This window comes from Coenobita brevimanus, chromosome 55 (genome assembly GCF_032717465.1).
Source record: "Coenobita brevimanus isolate Jiangsu-jjx chromosome 55, ASM3271746v2, whole genome shotgun sequence".
NCBI classification, from domain to species: domain Eukaryota; kingdom Metazoa; phylum Arthropoda; class Malacostraca; order Decapoda; family Coenobitidae; genus Coenobita; species Coenobita brevimanus.
Genome location: NC_137008.1, coordinates 28,410,442 through 28,427,671, shown reverse-complemented (window position 1 = coordinate 28,427,671; position 17,230 = coordinate 28,410,442). Strand labels below are relative to the sequence as shown.

Genomic DNA, 17,230 nt, shown 5'->3' with positions numbered 1-17,230 from the left:
GATAATCATTTTGCTCCCAGGAAGAATATACTAGCTGTCAGATACAAGTTTAGAAATTGTGTGCAGCAGTCAGGAGAATCGTTGGATGCATTCATTACAAGAATGAAGAATTTATGTAAGGAGTGTTAATATGGAGCACGAAGAGATGATGACCTGAGAGATCAGCTTGTATTTGGTTGCCGGGATGATGCCCTTCGTGACAAATTCTTTGAGCAACAAGACCTAACCTTTGCTGGAGCTGTCAAGATTTGTGTTGATTATGAGGCATCAAGGAAGCAGATGGCAGTTTTCCATGGCAAGAATGGGGAATCAGTCAACAAGATGACCTTAAAGAAGTCTGCGAACGTGAGCCAAAACATTTCAACTCAAGAAGCTTAGGCTAGAACCAATCGGAGTCCAAGAACAAGGACAGCACCGAGGCAGGCTAAAGAGTGCAAGTTCTGTGGCCATTGGCATGTTTGGGAGAAGAAAATGTGCCCAGCTTATGGTTAAACTTGTTCAGCCTGCGGGAACAAGAACCACTACGCTAGCAGGTGCACATCCACGTCCAAGCCAGCACACAGAGGACACAAGCAGAGGCTAAAGAAGGTCAACAGCATCCAAGAGGACAACAGCATCCAAGAGGATGACAGCGACCAAGAGGACATCCAGTACATCATGAACATCGCGTCAAAGTCAAGCAATGAGGCGTCAAAGTCGATTATGACAACCATGGTAGTAGGTGGTCAACGGGCAAGATTTCAGGTAGACTGTGGAGCCAGTGTGAATATTATTCCACAACACTTAATACCCAATGTTCAACTTGAGCCCTGTAATACAGTTCTGTTCATGTGGAACTCTAGTAAGATTAAGCCTCTTGGGAAGTGTAGAATTATCATAACCAATGTTAAGAACAAGAAGAAGTACAGTGTTGAATTTATTGTGGTAGAGCAAGAGTTCACACCAATTTTAGGCAAGAGGTCTTCTGAACAAATGAACTTGATAACTGTCAATTATGAAAATATTAATCATGTCCAGGATACATTTTTTAACTTTGGTGATGTGTTTTCAGATGATTTGGGTACATTACCTGGTATTGTGAAGTTGACAGTAAACCCTGATTCTGTCCCATGCACTGTAACTTCATGCCGTGTGCCGGTTAGCCTTAAGAATGAGGTACGTCATAAACTCAGTGAGCTTGAGAGGTCAAAAGTAATTGCCAAGGTTGAAGAACCAACACCATGGGTGAGTCGTATGGTTGTGGGTACCAAGAAATCTGATGATATCAGAATTTGCATTGACCCACAAGCATTAAATATTGCCCTTGAAAGAGAAGTACACCCACTCCCTATAATTGATGATGTCCTTCCAGAGTTGTCCAAGGCAAAGGTATTCTCAAAGTTTGATTTGAAGAATGGATACTGGCATTGTAAGCTTGATGACCAGTCTAGTTTCCTCACAACTTTCCAAACACCTCTAGGGAGGTACAGATGGTTAAGGGTACCGTTTGGGTTGAAAGTGAGTGGCGAGATATTTCAAAAGAAATTAAACACTGCCTTGGAAGGTCTAAAGGGGGTTGTATGTGTGGCTGATGATATTCTGGTGTATAGTGTAGGTGATAATGATGCTCAAGCCAACCAGGATCATGATGATAATGTGCATGAATTGCTTAAAAGGTGCAGAATCAAGGGTATTAAACTTAACAAGAATAAGACTGAGCTCAGAAGTAAAGAGATATCCTTTTTAGGACATAAGGTTTCTAAAGCGGGACTAAAAGCAGATCCTGACAAAGTAGAATCTATTGCAAAGCTGAAAGCCCCTCAAAGTGTAGCAGAGGTACAGAGACTGGCTGGTATGGTAAATTACTTGGCAAGGTTTTTACCGAGACTTTCTGATGTGATGGAACCCATTAGACAGCTAGTCAACAAGGAGGTAGAGTGGCATTGCGGAACACAACATGAGAAAGCACTACAGAAAGTTAAGGAATTAGTTACGTCAGCCCCTGTGTTAGCATACTATGATCAGTATAAGCCATTAGTTATTCAGTGTGATGCAAGCTCGACAGGCTTGGGTGCCGCCTTGTTACAGGATGGTAAGCCGATAGCCTATCATATGCGAGCCGTGCCTTAACTCCCACTGAGACTAGGTATGCACAGATTGAGAAAGAGATGCTTGCTGTAGTCTTTGCTTTAACTAAATTCCACCAGTACACTTTTGGCAGAGTAACGAAAGTGGTGAGTGACCACAAGCCCCTTCAGTCAATAGTAAAGAAACCTCTAGATCGTGCACCAAACCGACTCCAAGGGATGTTGCTGAGGGCTCAGCAGTATGATTTTGAATTACATTATGGGCCAGGAAAAGTCATGCATGTGGCTGACTTTCTCTCTAGAGCTCATCTGTCACAAAATGAAGGTGGAGAGACATTTGAAGCAGTCAACATGGCATCATTACTTCCCATTAGACCAGAGCGTCTTGAGAAAATAAGGAAAGCAACTGAGAGGGATGAGACCATGATGATGCTTTTAGAAACTATCATAGCGGGGTGGCCAGAAACTAAAGATGAATTGCCATGCTAGCTAGTGCCTTACTTCTGTTCTCGTGATGAGTTTTCAGTCCAGAATGGTTTAATTTTTAAGGGAGAGAGAGTTGTAATACCCATGGAGATGAGAGGAGAAATTAAGGATGCTATTCATTCATCTCACATTGGAGTAGAAGGTTGTTTGAGACGAGCCAGAGAGTGCGTGTATTGGCCTGGCATGAATGCAGAAGTCAAGGAGTATGTGTCTCAGTGTGAAGTATGTGCTAAGTATTGTAACTCACAAAGGAAAGAAACTCTTATTTCTCATGAGATTGCTAGTAGGCCATGGGAGAGAGTAGGTGTGGATCTTTTCGAACTGAGAAACCAAAACTTCTTGATAACTGTAGATTACTTTAGTAACTTTTGGGAGATCGATGTACTAAACTCCACAACATCATGTGCAGTAATTAAGAAACTTAAATCTCATTTTGCAAGGTATGGCATTCCGACAGTAGTGGTGAGTGACAATAGTACTCAATTTGCCAGTGAGGAATTTAGGCAGTTTGCATTGCAGTATGATTTTCAACATAAGACAAGTAGTCCTAAGTACCCTCAGTCCAATGGTATGGCTGAATCTGCTGTTAAAACTGCTAAAAGTTTAATATTGAAGGCAATGTCTAGTGGGAAAGATCCATACCTAGCCATCCTTGATTACCGTAATACACCAAGTCAAGATATGGACTTGAGCCCTGCCCAGAGAAACTTTGGCAGGAGGACAACAACCCTGTTACCAATGTCAAACAATTTGCTGAAACCTCATGGTATTGATGTGGCACTAGAAAAGCAAAAGAAACGACTGAAGAATATTAAGAGTGCATGGTATTATGATAGAGGAACGAAAGAATTGAAGCGATTAAGGGAAGGTGATGTTGTAAGAGTTAAGCCCACTAACTTAGGTGACAATGTCTGGAAAAAGGGAACTGTTATGAAAGAGGTTGATGTAAGATCTTATGATGTGATGACTGACTCAGGTATTTACAGGCGTAATCGCCAACACTTAAGGAAGTCTAATGAGAGAGGTCAGCATGATGAAGCGAAAGAAACTAACCCAAGACATAAAGAGAGTGTTGTAACAAGTGAGAGTCCCACAGAGAGAAATGTAACAAAAGATAGTTATATCACTGATAAAGGGAATGAGAGAGAATTGTTTAATGTAAGTTACAACATTCATCATTACACAAGTTTCCCCTGAAACGTTTTTTGTATGTTCGTCAACAAACTTTGTCACTGTAACCGACGGCTTGCGTTCTGAGGATTAAACCGCTAAAGCAACCAGCTCGTGTGTCCATCACTCCTAACTATGTTTTATGGCCTCCAAAAGCATTATTCAAACATGGTGGCAGCGGTAAACTGATTTACAAGACCCAGCAGAGCATGTGAGCCGACGAGTGTGTGAATTAATCAAGCAGCTATAGTGAAGACCTGAGGTCAGAGAAGAGGGTGACCAGCAAGGCAGCCGATGAGATGGTGTCTTCAACACTAGCAGTACCCCAGAAGCTAACCCTAACAGGTGACACTGAGCATGCTTGGAAATTGTTTAAGCAAAAGTTTGAGCTCTATTTGCTAGCTGGAGGTGTGAGAAAGAGATCTGAGGAGGAAAAAGTGGCACTTCTTTTAACTCTTGGAGGAGATGAACTGCTTGAGCTCTATAACTCATTTGAATTTCCTGAAGTTGTAGGTGATGAGCCAGATCCAGCAAAAGTCCTCAAGACAGTACTCGAGAAGTGTGATAATCATTTTGCTCCCAGGAAGAATATACTAGCTGTCAGATACAAGTTTAGAAATTGTGTGCAGCAGTCAGGAGAATCGGTGTATGCATTCATTACAAGAATGAAGAATTTATGTAAGGAGTGTGAATATGGAGTACGAAGAGTTGATGACCTGAGAGATCAGCTTGTATTTGGTTGCCGGGATGATGCCCTTCGTGACAAATTCTTTGAGCAACAAGACCTAACCTTTGCTGGAGCTGTCAAGATTTGTGTTGATTATGAGGCATCAAGGAAGCAGATGGCAGTTTTCCATGGCAAGAATGGGGAATCAGTCGACAAGATGACCTTAAAGAAGTCTGCGAACGTGAGCCAAAACATTTCAACTCAAGAAGCTTCAGCTAGAACCAATCGGAGTCCGAGAACAAGGACAGCACCAAGGCAGGCTAAAGAGTGCAAGTTCTGTGGCCATTGGCATGTTTGGGAGAAGAAAATGTGCCCAGCTTATAGTAAAACTTGTTCAGCCTGCGGGAACAAGAACCACTACGCTAGCAGGTGCACATCCACATCCAAGCCAGCACACAGAGGACACAAGCAGAGGCTAAAGAAGGTCAACAGCATCCAAGAGGACAACAGCATCCAAGAGGATGACAGCGACCAAGAGGATATCCAGTACATCATGAACATCGCGTCAAAGTCAAGCAATGAGGCGTCAAAGTCGATTATGACAACCATGGTAGTAGGTGGTCAACGGGCAAGATTTCAGGTAGACTATGGAGCCAGTGTGAATATTATTCCACAACACTTAATACCCAATGTTCAACTTGAGCCCTGTAATACAGTTCTGTTCATGTGGAACTCTAGTAAGATTAAGCCTCTTGGGAAGTGTAGAATTATCATAACCAATGTTAAGAACAAGAAGTACAGTGTTGAATTTATTGTGGTAGAGCAAGAGTTCACACCAATTTTAGGCAAGAGGGCTTCTGAACAAATGAACTTGATAACTGTCAATTATGAAAATATTAATCATGTCCAGGATACATTTTTTAACTTTGGTGATGTGTTTTCAGATGATATGGGTACATTACCTGGTATTGTGAAGTTGACAGTAAACCCTGATTCTGTCCCATGCACTGTAACTTCATGCCGTGTGCCGGTTAGCCTTAAGAATGAGGTACGTCATAAACTCAGTGAGCTTGAGAGGTCAAAAGTAATTGCCAAGGTTGAAGAACCAACACCATGGGTGAGTCGTATGGTTGTGGGTACCAAGAAATCTGGTGATATCAGAATTTGCATTGACCCACAAGCATTAAATATTGCCCTTGAAAGAGAAGTACACCCACTCCCTATCATTGATGATGTCCTTCCAGAGTTATCCAAGGCAAGGGTATTCTCAAAGTTTGATTTGAAGAATGGATACTGGCATTGTAAGCTTGATGACCAGTCTAGTTTTCTCACAACTTTCCAAACACCTCTAGGGAGGTACAGATGGTTAAGGGTACCGTTTGGGTTGAAAGTGAGTAGCGAGATATTTCAAAAGAAATTAAACACTGCCTTGGAAGGTCTAAAGGGGGTTGTATGTGTGGCTGACGATATTCTGGTGTATGGTGTAGGTGATAATGATGCTCAAGCCAACCAGGATCATGATGATAATGTGCATGAATTGCTTAAAAGGTGCAGAATCAAGGGTATTAAACTTAACAAGAATAAGACTGAACTCAGAAGTAAAGAGATATCCTTTTTAGGACATAAGGTTTCTAAAGCGGGACTAAAAGCAGATCCTGACAAAGTAGAATCTATTGCAAAGCTGAAAGCCCCTCAAAGTGTAGCAGAGGTACAGAGACTGGCTGGTATGGTAAATTACTTGGCAAGGTTTTTACCGAGACTTTCTGATGTGATGGAACCCATTAGACAGCTAGTCAACAAGGAGGTAGAGTGGCATTGGGGAAAACAACATGAGAAAGCACTACAGAAAGTTAAGGAATTAGTTACGTCAGCCCCTGTGTTAGCGTACTATGATCAGTATAAGCCATTAGTCATTCAGTGTGATGCAAGCTCGAGAGGCTTGGGTGCCGCCTTGTTACAGGATGGTAAGCCAATATCATATGCGAGCCGTGCCTTAACTCCCACTGAGACTAGGTATGCACAGATTGAGAAAGAGATGCTTGCTGTAGTCTTTGCTTTAACCCCTTAACCGCGGGGCGTTACTTTCGTGACACTCGGCTACAATGGATCATACCGCGGGGCGTCACTTTTGTGATTCTGTGTTATTTTGAATTATCCCGGGCTCTCAAGTGGTGGCTTGTATCATATATCAGTACTGCTAATGTCCAACACTAGTCAGCACTCCAAATCTTATCTGTACTCCCATCCATTGTTGACATTTTAGCTATTTTACCCCCTTCCTGACTCCCCTCCCTACCTGCCCTCCATTACCCTCTCCTCTCACCTCCCACGCCGCGCTGCGCTACGGAAATTTCCCCCTTCTCTTTCCACAGATTTCATCCATTGAAATAAGCCCTATGCCCTATATTTTTACCCAATAATATATACCAAAAAAAAAAAAAAAGGTAAGTGATAGTGTTATACTACAGAAATTGCCTAATTATCACCTGACAACACCTCACGTGCATTCATTCACTACATTACCACGGTAATTTCCCCTTTGATTTATGCCTTGTAATCGATGTCTGTAATAAAAATATATATCAGAAAGGAAGGGAGAATCCTAATTGACATTTACATTCACCTGGAACTACCTATTTCTTTATTTATTGCCGAGATTTTCTACCTATAAAAAATTAGCATGTAAGTTAGCAGCAGTAAGCCTAAAGTGTCATTGTCAACCCTTCCCCTCTCAGATAATTTACCCCCTTCGTGACTCCCCTCCCTACCTGCCCTCCATTACCCTCTCCTCTCACCTCCCACGCCGCGCTGCGCTACGGAAATTTTCCCCTTCTTTTTCCACAGATTTCATCCATTGAAATAAGCCCTATGCCCAATATTTTTACCCAATAATATATACCAAAAAAAAAAACAGGTAAGTGATAGTGTTATACTCCAGAAATTGCCTAATTATCACCTGACAAAACCTCACGTGCATTCATTCGCTACATTACCACGGTAATTTCCCCTTTGATTTATGCCTTGTAATCGATGTCTGTAATAAAAATATATATCAGAAAGGAAGGGAGAATCCTAATTGACATTTACATTCACCTGGAACTACCTATTTCTTTATTTATTGCCGAGATTTTCTACCTATAAAAAATTAGCCTGTAAGTTAGCAGCAGTCAGCCTAAAGTGTCATTGTCAACCCTTCCCTTCTCAGATAAGCCGCGGCATTTAGTTCCTTGTCCTCCACTGCAGAGACAACATGTCGCACTCGCGCCCGCCATTCCTGCCGCTTCTGCGCCCATTGCAATGGGCCCCGTGACCTCTACCCCCAAGAAAAGTGTTGAGGCAAGCAGGAAAGGCCTCAGTGACTCTGCAGTGGCACGAGAACTTGCTGAATTGTCCATGATAATAATGGACAGCGATTTTGACGATTCCGGTGAATCGTGTGATGAGCCGGGTGAAGTTATCGTGCCAGAAACAGCGACAACAAGTGCTCCTACCAGTGAATCTGTGTCTAGCTCCAAGGGAAAGGAGCCTTTAGTGCAGGAAGGAAAAGAATTTGGGAAGGGAGTGAAAAGGCGGCGTGTTAGCCCCAGAACAATGCCCCCACGTGACCCAGCCCGCCATGAGTCACGAGAGCATTCACCTCCCCGTTCCCCAAGCCCCTCTTTACTCATCTCGTCATCATCGTCGGCTGAGTTATCTCCGGAGTCTTCGTCGTCGGAGTCACCATCAGCATCAACAGTGAAGGCCGGCCGTAGAGGTAGAGGTAGATCTAAGAGAGTGAGAAGTAGTGTAGCTAGTAGGGTAAGGGCTGCTAGTGCTGTATGGCAACCTAGGGTCAGTGCGAGTGACCTTGACCGAGATAAGCCTCCCTCTCAGCCAACCTCTACTACCACCACCACCATCCCTCCACCGCCACGCCAGGGAATCCTGGACGTCTTCGCGTGGACGGAAGGGTCAGATTTTGTCCCCGAAAACCTGGTTTTCGATGAGAGCTTGTCAGGAGTTCAGCCTGCCTTCACTATGGACGAAAATGCTGAGTGTGTCGACTACCTTTTGGCTTTCCTAGATGACGAAGTCATGCAGCACATATGTGATGAGACCAACAGGTTCGAATCACAACGTGCTGCTAGTGGTACAGGTGCAGCCAAGATGCAACAGTGGACCATGCTGGGAGTGCAGGAGCTGTATGTGTTCTTTGCCCTCATGCTTCTTATGCCACACTCCAAGAAGCATGAGTTGGAAGAATACTGGTCCATGGTCCCCTTACTACCCTCACCGACCTTCAACAAGTAAATGGCCAGAGATCGCTTCTGGAACATCATGGGAAACCTGCACTTTGCCGATAATGATGTACCTTCCCAAACCGACCCACTCTGGAAGATCCGGGAGATTCTGAACAGAATGAAGGATAAGTTCATGTCATTCTTCCACCCATTTCAGAAGGTTGTCATTGATGAGTCCTTGGTTCTGTTCAGAGGACGTCTTCGGTTTGTCCAGTACATTCCAAGCAAACGCCATCGCTTTGGAATTAAGTTCTTTGTACTGTGCGACTGTAAGACGGGGTACATCCTTGACTTCGTCATATATTCAGCCAGCACTGTCGATCTCGATAAAACACACCCCCTTGGCTTCTCAGGCTGTGTAGTGAAAGTGCTCCTAGAAAAGTATTTTGGTGGGAATCATGTGCTGTATACAGACAACTACTATACAGCACCGAAACTTGCCAAATACCTTTCTGAGCACGGCATTGGCTCCTGCGGCACTGTGAAAAGTAATCGTGCCAACTTCCCCAAATTCCCAGAGGCGGGAAACTCGCAGCGAGGAGACGTGCACCTACGCAAGTCTGAGAAGATGCTGGCAATACGGTGGCATGACAAGAGAGTCGTGCACATGCTCACCACCGTACATAAGGGGGAGATGAGAGACAGTAGGAAGGTCGACCATAGGACAGGCGAACCTGTGATGAAACCTGATGCTGTGTTGGACTATAATATAAACATGCGGCTGGTGGACAAGTCCGACATGATGATTGGTGAGATCAACTGCCTCAGGAAGAATACTAGGTGGTACAGGAAAGTTTTTCTGCATCTCATAGATATGACGATGCTGAACGCCTTCATCCTGTACAAGATGAAGGTAAAGCCACCCAAATCCTTCTCCCTGAGGTTGTTCGCCAGGACTTGTGTCCAGCAGCTGCTGGAAAAATATGGTAAGGTGCAAGCAGCAACTCCAAGGCGCCATCCAGTTACACTTCCCGACCGACTTGAGCAGAGGGCGTATATGGATCGGCACAGACTTTAGCTAATGCCTGCCACAGGGAAAAGGAAGGCTGCGATTCGCAGGTGTCAGGTATGTGCGCATACCACACGCCGCACACCTGAGCATAAACGCACCTCTTGGCAGTGCGCTGAATGCCAGGTTCCCCTCTGTGTAACCTGCTTCTTCGATTATCACAGCCAGAAGCAGTTCTAACAGTGCAAGTGTGGAAGCAGAATTATTTGGAAATAATTTGGAAATAATGTGTAAATAATGTGTAAATAGCAGGTGAAAGCAATGGATGTTCAGTTCATATGATTGAACAGTGTATTATAGTTTCATCTTACTGAAAGTGACAGTGAATAACATATTGTAAGTAAAATAGAAGGGTAAATATTGAAAATAGAATAGAAAATGTAAATAGTAATGTAAGTAATTAGTAATATAAGAATATGAGTACAAATAATTTATGTTATAACAGTGAGAGTGAATCCGTGGCTCTCTACGTATTTTACTGACTGAAAAATAGAATGACTTCAGTGACAATAAAATAATACGACTGAAGGAAACTTATGGAGAAAGACTCCAGATATATATAAGTGTGATATAGTAATAGAAATATAAAGTGTGAGGGGTTTTATGAATAATAAATGACAGAGTGCCTAGAGCGAACTAGCGCAAGTGCGGCGATCAGACGCGCTCGTAATTTCCATTGCTTTCACACTGTTTTTTTTTTTAGTACGGATCCCAAACTACTTGAAAATGGTAGAATAGTGTTTATAGTGTTTGTATCTGGCTGTGGTAATCATATAACGGGTTGTCGGGAAGTGTAAAATGGAGACTTAGTTACCCTACTTCAGAGGTCTCCACAAGTCCTACGGAAACTGACGAAGGCTCAGCAATCATTCCAGGAGAAAGCTGAAGGTATGTGCTATAAGCATATATAATTTTATTATTCTAGGACTAATAACTGATTTTTAGCAAATATTTTTTGAGAGTCTGTCGGAGCCCAAATAACCCCGCGGGACACGCAAGTAATTGGTAAGCAAGCCCGCGGTGTAGGGGTTAACTAAATTCCACCAGTACACTTTTGGCAGAGTAACGAAAGTGGTGAGTGACCACAAGCCCCTTCAGTCAATAGTAAAGAAACCTCTAGATCACGCACCAAAGCGACTCCAAGGGATGTTGCTGAGGGCTCAGCAGTATGATTTTGAATTACATTATGGGCCAGGAAAAGACATGCATGTGGCTGACTTTCTCTCTAGAGCTCATCTGTCACAAAATGAAGGTGGAGAGACATTTGAAGCAGTCAACATGGTATCATTACTTTCCATTAGACCAGAGCGTCTTGAGAAAATAAGGAAAGCAACTGAGAGGGATGAGACCATGGTGATGCTTTTAGAAACTATCATAGCGGGGTGGCCAGAAACTAAAGATGAATTGCCATACCAGCTAGTGCCTTACTTCTGTTCTCGTGATGAGTTTTCAGTCCAGAATGGTTTAATTTTTAAGGGAGAGAGAGTTGTAATACCCATGGAGATGAGAGGAGAAATTAAGGATGCTATTCATTCATCTCACATTGGAGTAGAAGGTTGTTTGAGACGAGCCAGAGAGTGCGTGTATTGGCCTGGCATGAATGCAGAAGTCAAGGAGTATGTGTCTCAGTGTGAAGTATGTGCTAAGTATTGTAACTCACAAAGGAAAGAAACTCTTATTTCTCATGAGATTGCTAGTAGGCCATGGGAGAGAGTAGGTGTGGATCTTTTCGAACTGAGAAACCAAAACTTCTTGATAACTGTAGATTACTTTAGTAACTTTTGGGAGATCGATGTACTAAACTCCACAACATCATGTGCAGTAATTAAGAAACTTAAATCTCATTTTGCAAGGTATGGCATTCCGACAGTAGTGGTGAGTGACAATGGTACTCAATTTGCCAGTGAGGAATTTAGGCAGTTTGCATTGCAGTATGACTTTCAACATAAGACAAGTAGTCCTAAGTACCCTCAGTCCAATTTTATGGCTGAATCTGCTGTTAAAACTGCTAAAAGTTTAATATTGAAGGCAATGTCTAGTGGGAAAGATCCATACCTAGCCATCCTTGATTACCGTAATACACCGAGTCAAGATATGGACTTGAGCCCTTCCCAGAGAAACTTTGGCAGGAGGACAAGAACCCTGTTACCAATGTCAAACAATTTGCTGAAACCTCATGGTATTGATGTGGCACTAGAAAAGCAAAAGAAACGACTGAAGAATATTAAAAGTGCATGGTATTATGATAGAGGAGCGAAAGAATTGGAGCGATTAAGGGAAGGTGATGTTGTAAGAGTTAAGCCCACTAACTTAGGTGACTGTGTGGAAGAAGGGAACTGTTATGAAAGAGGTTGATGTAAGATCTTATGATGTGATGACTGACTCAGGCATTTACAGACGTAATCGCCAACACTTAAGGAAGTCTAATGAGAGAGGTCAGTATGATGAAGCGAAAGAAACTAACCCAAGACATAAAGAGAGTGTTGTAACAAGTGAGAGTCCCACAGAGAGAAATGTAACAAGTGATAGTTATATCACTGATAAAGGGAATGAGAGTCCCACCTTGGGAGAAAGCAGAGAGAATGGTAAGCATGGCAGATATAGTCAAAGAGCCACAAGAAATATACTTCCAGTTAGATATAAGGATTATGTTCTAGATAAGACTTAATTAGTGTACAATACAGTAGTGTGAGTACCAGTATCACATTAAACTCTTATGTTACAATACAGAACTGAGTTGTGAAGGTATTTCTTTATGTATTATTGAAGTGTGATGTTTATTTCATTATGTAAGTGGCAGCTGATTCTTTAGTTGTACAGTACTGTAGTGATTTGATTTCAACTCAGTCATGTTTCTGATGTCTTTGAATTGTTGCTTTTATAAAAGGGAAAGGATGTTACAATATCCATTGTTTAATGTAAGTTACAACATTCATCATTACACAAGTTTCCCCTGAAACGTTTTCTGTATGTTCACCAACAAACTTTGTCACTGTAACCGACGGCTTGCGTTCTGAGGATTAAACCGCTAAAGCAACCAGCCCGTGTGTCCATCACTCCTAACTATGTTTTATGGCCTCCAAAAGCATTATTCAAACATGGTGGCAGCGGTAAACTGATCTACAAGACCCAGCAGAGCATGTGAGCCGACGAGTGTGTGAATTAATCAAGCAGCTATAGTGAAGACCTGAGGTGAGAGAAGAGGGTGACCAGCAAGGCAGCCGATGAGATGGCGTCTTCAACACTAGCAGTACCCCAGAAGCTAACCCTAACAGGTGACACTGAGCATGCTTGGAAATTGTTTAAGCAAAAGTTTGAGCTCTGTTTGATAGCTGGAAGTTTGAGAAAGAGATCTGAGGAGGAGAAAGTGGCACTTCTTTTAACTCTTGGAGGAGATGAACTGCTTGAGCTCTATAACTCATTTGAATTTCCTGAAGTTGTAGGTGATGAGCCAGATCCAGCAAAAGTCCTCAAGACAGTACTCGAGAAGTGTGATAATCATTTTGCTCCCAGGAAGAATATACTAGCTGTCAGATACAAGTTTAGAAATTGTGTGCAGCAGTCAGGAGAATCGTTGGATGCATTCATTACAAGAATGAAGAATTTATGTAAGGAGTGTGAATATGGAGCACGAAGAGATGATGACCTGAGAGATCAGCTTGTATTTGGTTGCCGGGATGATGCCCTTCGTGACAAATTCTTTGAGCAACAAGACCTAACCTTTGCTGGAGCTGTCAAGATTTGTGTTGATTATGAGGCATCAAGGAAGCAGATGGCAGTTTTCCATGGCAAGAATGGGGAATCAGTCAACAAGATGACCTTAAAGAAGTCTGCGAACGTGAGCCAAAACATTTCAACTCAAGAAGCTTCAGCTAGAACCAATCGGAGTCCGAGAACAAGGACAGCACCAAGGCAGGCTAAAGAGTGCAAGTTCTGTGGCCATTGGCATGTTTGGGAGAAGAAAATGTGCCCAGCTTATGGTAAAACTTGTTCAGCCTGCGGGAACAAGAACCACCACGCTAGCAGGTGCACATCCACGTCCAAGCCAGCACACAGAGGACACAAGCAGAGGCTAAAGAAGGTCAACAGCATCCAAGAGGACAACAGCATCCAAGGGGATGACAGCGACCAAGAGGACATCCAGTACATCATGAACATCGCGTCAAAGTCAAGCAATGAGGCGTCAAAGTCGATTATGACAACCATGGTAGTAGGTGGTCAACGGGCAAGATTTCAGGTAGACTGTGGAGCCAGTGTGAATATTATTCCACAACACTTAATACCCAATGTTCAACTTGAGCCCTGTAATACAGTTCTGTTCATTTGGAACTCTAGTAAGATGAAGCCTCTTGGGAAGTGTAGAATTATCATAACCAATGTTAAGAACAAGAAGAAGTACAGTGTTGAATTTATTGTGGTAGAGCAAGAGTTCACACCAATTTTAGGCAAGAGGGCTTCTGAACAAATGAACTTGATAACTGTCAATTATGAAAATATTAATCATGTCCAGGATACATTTTTTAACTTTGGTGATGTGTTTTTCAGATGATTTGGGTACATTACCTGGTATTGTGAAGTTGACAGTAAACCCTGATTCTGTCCCATGCACTGTAACTTCATGCCGTGTGCCGGTTAGCCTTAAGAATGAGGTATGTCATAAACTCAGTGAGCTTGAGAGGTCAAAAGTAATTGCCAAGGTTGAAGAACCAACACCATGGGTGAGTCGTATGGTTGTGGGTACCAAGAAATCTGGTGATATCAGAATTTGCATTGACCCACAAGCATTAAATATTGCCCTTGAAAGAGAAGTACACCCACTCCCTATAATTGATGATGTCCTTCCAGAGTTGTCCAAGGCAAGGGTATTCTCAAAGTTTGATTTGAAGAATGGACACTGGCATTGTAAGCTTGATGACCAGTCGTCTAGTTTTCTCACAACTTTCCAAACACCTCTAGGGAGGTACAGATGGTTAAGGGTACCGTTTGGGTTGAAAGTGAGTAGCGAGATATTTCAAAAGAAATTAAACACTGCCTTGGAAGGTCTAAAGGGGGTTGTATGTGTGGCTGATGATATTCTGGTGTATGGTGTAGGTGATAATGATGCTCAAGCCAACCAGGATCATGATGATAATGTGCATGAGTTGCTTAAAAGGTGCAGAATCAAGGGTATTAAACTTAACAAGAATAAGACTGAAGTTAGAAGTAAAGAGATATCCTTTTTAGGACATAAGGTTTCTAAAGCGGGACTAAAAGCAGATCCTGACAAAGTAGAATCTATTGCAAAGCTGAAAGCCCCTCAAAGTGTAGCAGAGGTACAGAGACTGGCTGGTATGGTAAATTACTTGGCAAGGTTTTTACCGAGACTTTCTGATGTGATGGAACCCATTAGACAGCTAGTCAACAAGGAGGTAGAGTGGCATTGGGGAAAACAACATGAGAAAGCACTACAGAAAGTTAAGGAATTAGTTACGTCAGCCCCTGTGTTAGCGTACTATAATCAGTATAAGCCATTAGTCATTCAGTGTGATTCAAGCTCGAGAGGCTTGGGTGCCGCCTTGTTACAGGATGGTAAGCCGATATCATATGCGAGCCGTGCCTTAACTCCCACTGAGACTAGGTATGCACAGATTGAGAAAGAGATGCTTGCTGTAGTCTTTGCTTTAACTAAATTCCACCAGTACACTTTTGGCAGAGTAACGAAAGTGGTGAGTGACCACAAGCCCCTTCAGTCAATAGTAAAGAAACCTCTAGATCGCGCACCAAAGCGACTCCAAGGGATGTTGCTGAGGGCTCAGCAGTATGATTTTGAATTACATTATGGGCCAGGAAAAGACATGCATGTGGCTGACTTTCTCTCTAGAGCTCATCTGTCACAAAATGAAGGTGGAGAGACATTTGAAGTAGTCAACATGGTATCATTACTTTCCATTAGACCAGAGCGTCTTGAGAAAATAAGGAAAGCAACTGAGAGGGATGAGACCATGGTGATGCTTTTAGAAACTATCATAGCGGGGTGGCCAGAAACTAAAGATGAATTGCCATGCCAGCTAGTGCCTTACTTCTGTTCTCGTGATGAGTTTTCAGTCCAGAATGGTTTAATTTTTAAGGGAGAGAGAGTTGTAATACCCATGGAGATGAGAGGAGAAATTAAGGATGCTATTCATTCATCTCACATTGGAGTAGAAGGTTGTTTGAGACGAGCCAGAGAGTGCGTGTATTGGCCTGGCATGAATGCAGAAGTCAAGGAGTATGTGTCTCAGTGTGAAGTATGTGCTAAGTATTGTAACTCACAAAGGAAAGAAACTCTTATTTCTCATAAGATTGCTAGTAGGCCATGGGAGAGAGTAGGTGTGGATCTTTTCGAACTGAGAAACCAAAACTTCTTGATAACTGTAGATTACTTTAGTAACTTTTGGGAGATCGATGTACTAAACTCCACAACATCATGTGCAGTAATTAAGAAACTTAAATCTCTTTTTGCAAGGTATGGCATTCCGACAGTAGTGGTGAGTGACAATGGTACTCAATTTGCCAGTGAGGAATTTAGGCAGTTTGCATTGCAGTATGACTTTCAACATAAGACAAGTAGTCCTAAGTACCCTCGGTCCAATGGTATGGCTGAATCTGCTGTTAAAACTGCTAAAAGTTTAATATTGAAGGCAATGTCTAGTGGGAAAGATCCATACCTAGCCATCCTTGATTACCGTTCTACACCGAGTCAAGATATGAACTTGAGCCCTGCCCAGAGAAACTTTGGCAGGAGGACAAGAATCCTGTTACCAATGTCAAACAATTTGCTGAAACCTCATGTAATTGATGTGGCACTAGAAAAGCAAAAGAAACGACTGAAGAATATTAAGAGTGCATGGTATTATGATAGAGGAGCGAAAGAATTGGAGCGATTAAGGGAAGGTGATGTTGTAAGAGTTAAGCCCACTAACTTAGGTAACTGTGTGGAAGAAGGGAACTGTTATGAAAGAGGTTGATGTAAGATCTTATGATGTGATGACTGACTCAGGCATTTACAGACGTAATCGCCAACACTTAAGGAAGTCTAATGAGAGAGGTCAGTATGATGAAGCGAAAGAAACTAACCCAAGACATAAAGAGAGTGTTGTAACAAGTAAGAGTCCCACAGAGAGAAATGTAACAAGTGATAGTTATATCACTGATAAAGGGAATGAGAGTCCTACCTTGGGAGAAAGGAGAATGAATGAGAGTCCCACCTTGGGAGAAAGGAGAGAGAATGGTATGCATGGCAGATATAGTCAAAGAGCCACAAGAAATATACTTCCAGTTAGATATAAGGATTATGTTCTAGATAAGACTTAATTAGTGTACAATATAGTAGTGTGAGTACCAGTATCACATTAAACTCTTATGTTACAATACAGAACTGAGTTGTGAAGGTATTTATTTATGTATTATTGAAGTGTGATGTTTATTTTCATTATGTAAGTGGCAGCCGATTTTTTAGTTGTACAGTACTGTAGTGATTTGATTTCAACTCAGTCATGTTTCTGATGTCTTTGAATTGTTGCTTTTATAAAAG

The 17,230-nt window shown here is 42.4% G+C and overlaps 1 protein-coding gene across 1 annotated transcript; it reads left to right on the top strand.

Moving 5' to 3' along the window:
- The first annotated feature begins 2,735 nt into the window (after positions 1-2,735).
- Positions 2,736-12,823, top strand: LOC145401285 (uncharacterized). The gene is made up of 5 exons (XM_080273613.1): positions 2,736-2,785; positions 2,993-3,376; positions 3,967-6,402; positions 10,740-11,140; positions 12,765-12,823. Exons 1-5 carry the CDS (start codon positions 2,736-2,738, stop codon positions 12,821-12,823), a joined length of 3,330 nt encoding a protein of 1,109 aa, XP_080129739.1.
- Positions 12,824-17,230: the final 4,407 nt, after the last annotated feature.

Coding starts and splice junctions, on each gene's coding strand:
- LOC145401285 (XM_080273613.1), top strand. CDS start 2,736: ATGAATGCAGAAGTCAAGGAGTATGTGTCTCAGTGTGAAGTATGTGCT. Junction 2,786..2,992: donor CAGTGTGAAGTATGTGCTAA/GTATTGTAACTC, acceptor TCATTTTGCAAG/GTATGGCATTCCGACAGTAG. Junction 11,141..12,764: donor TGAGTTTTCAGTCCAGAATG/GTTTAATTTTTA, acceptor GGCCTCCAAAAG/CATTATTCAAACATGGTGGC.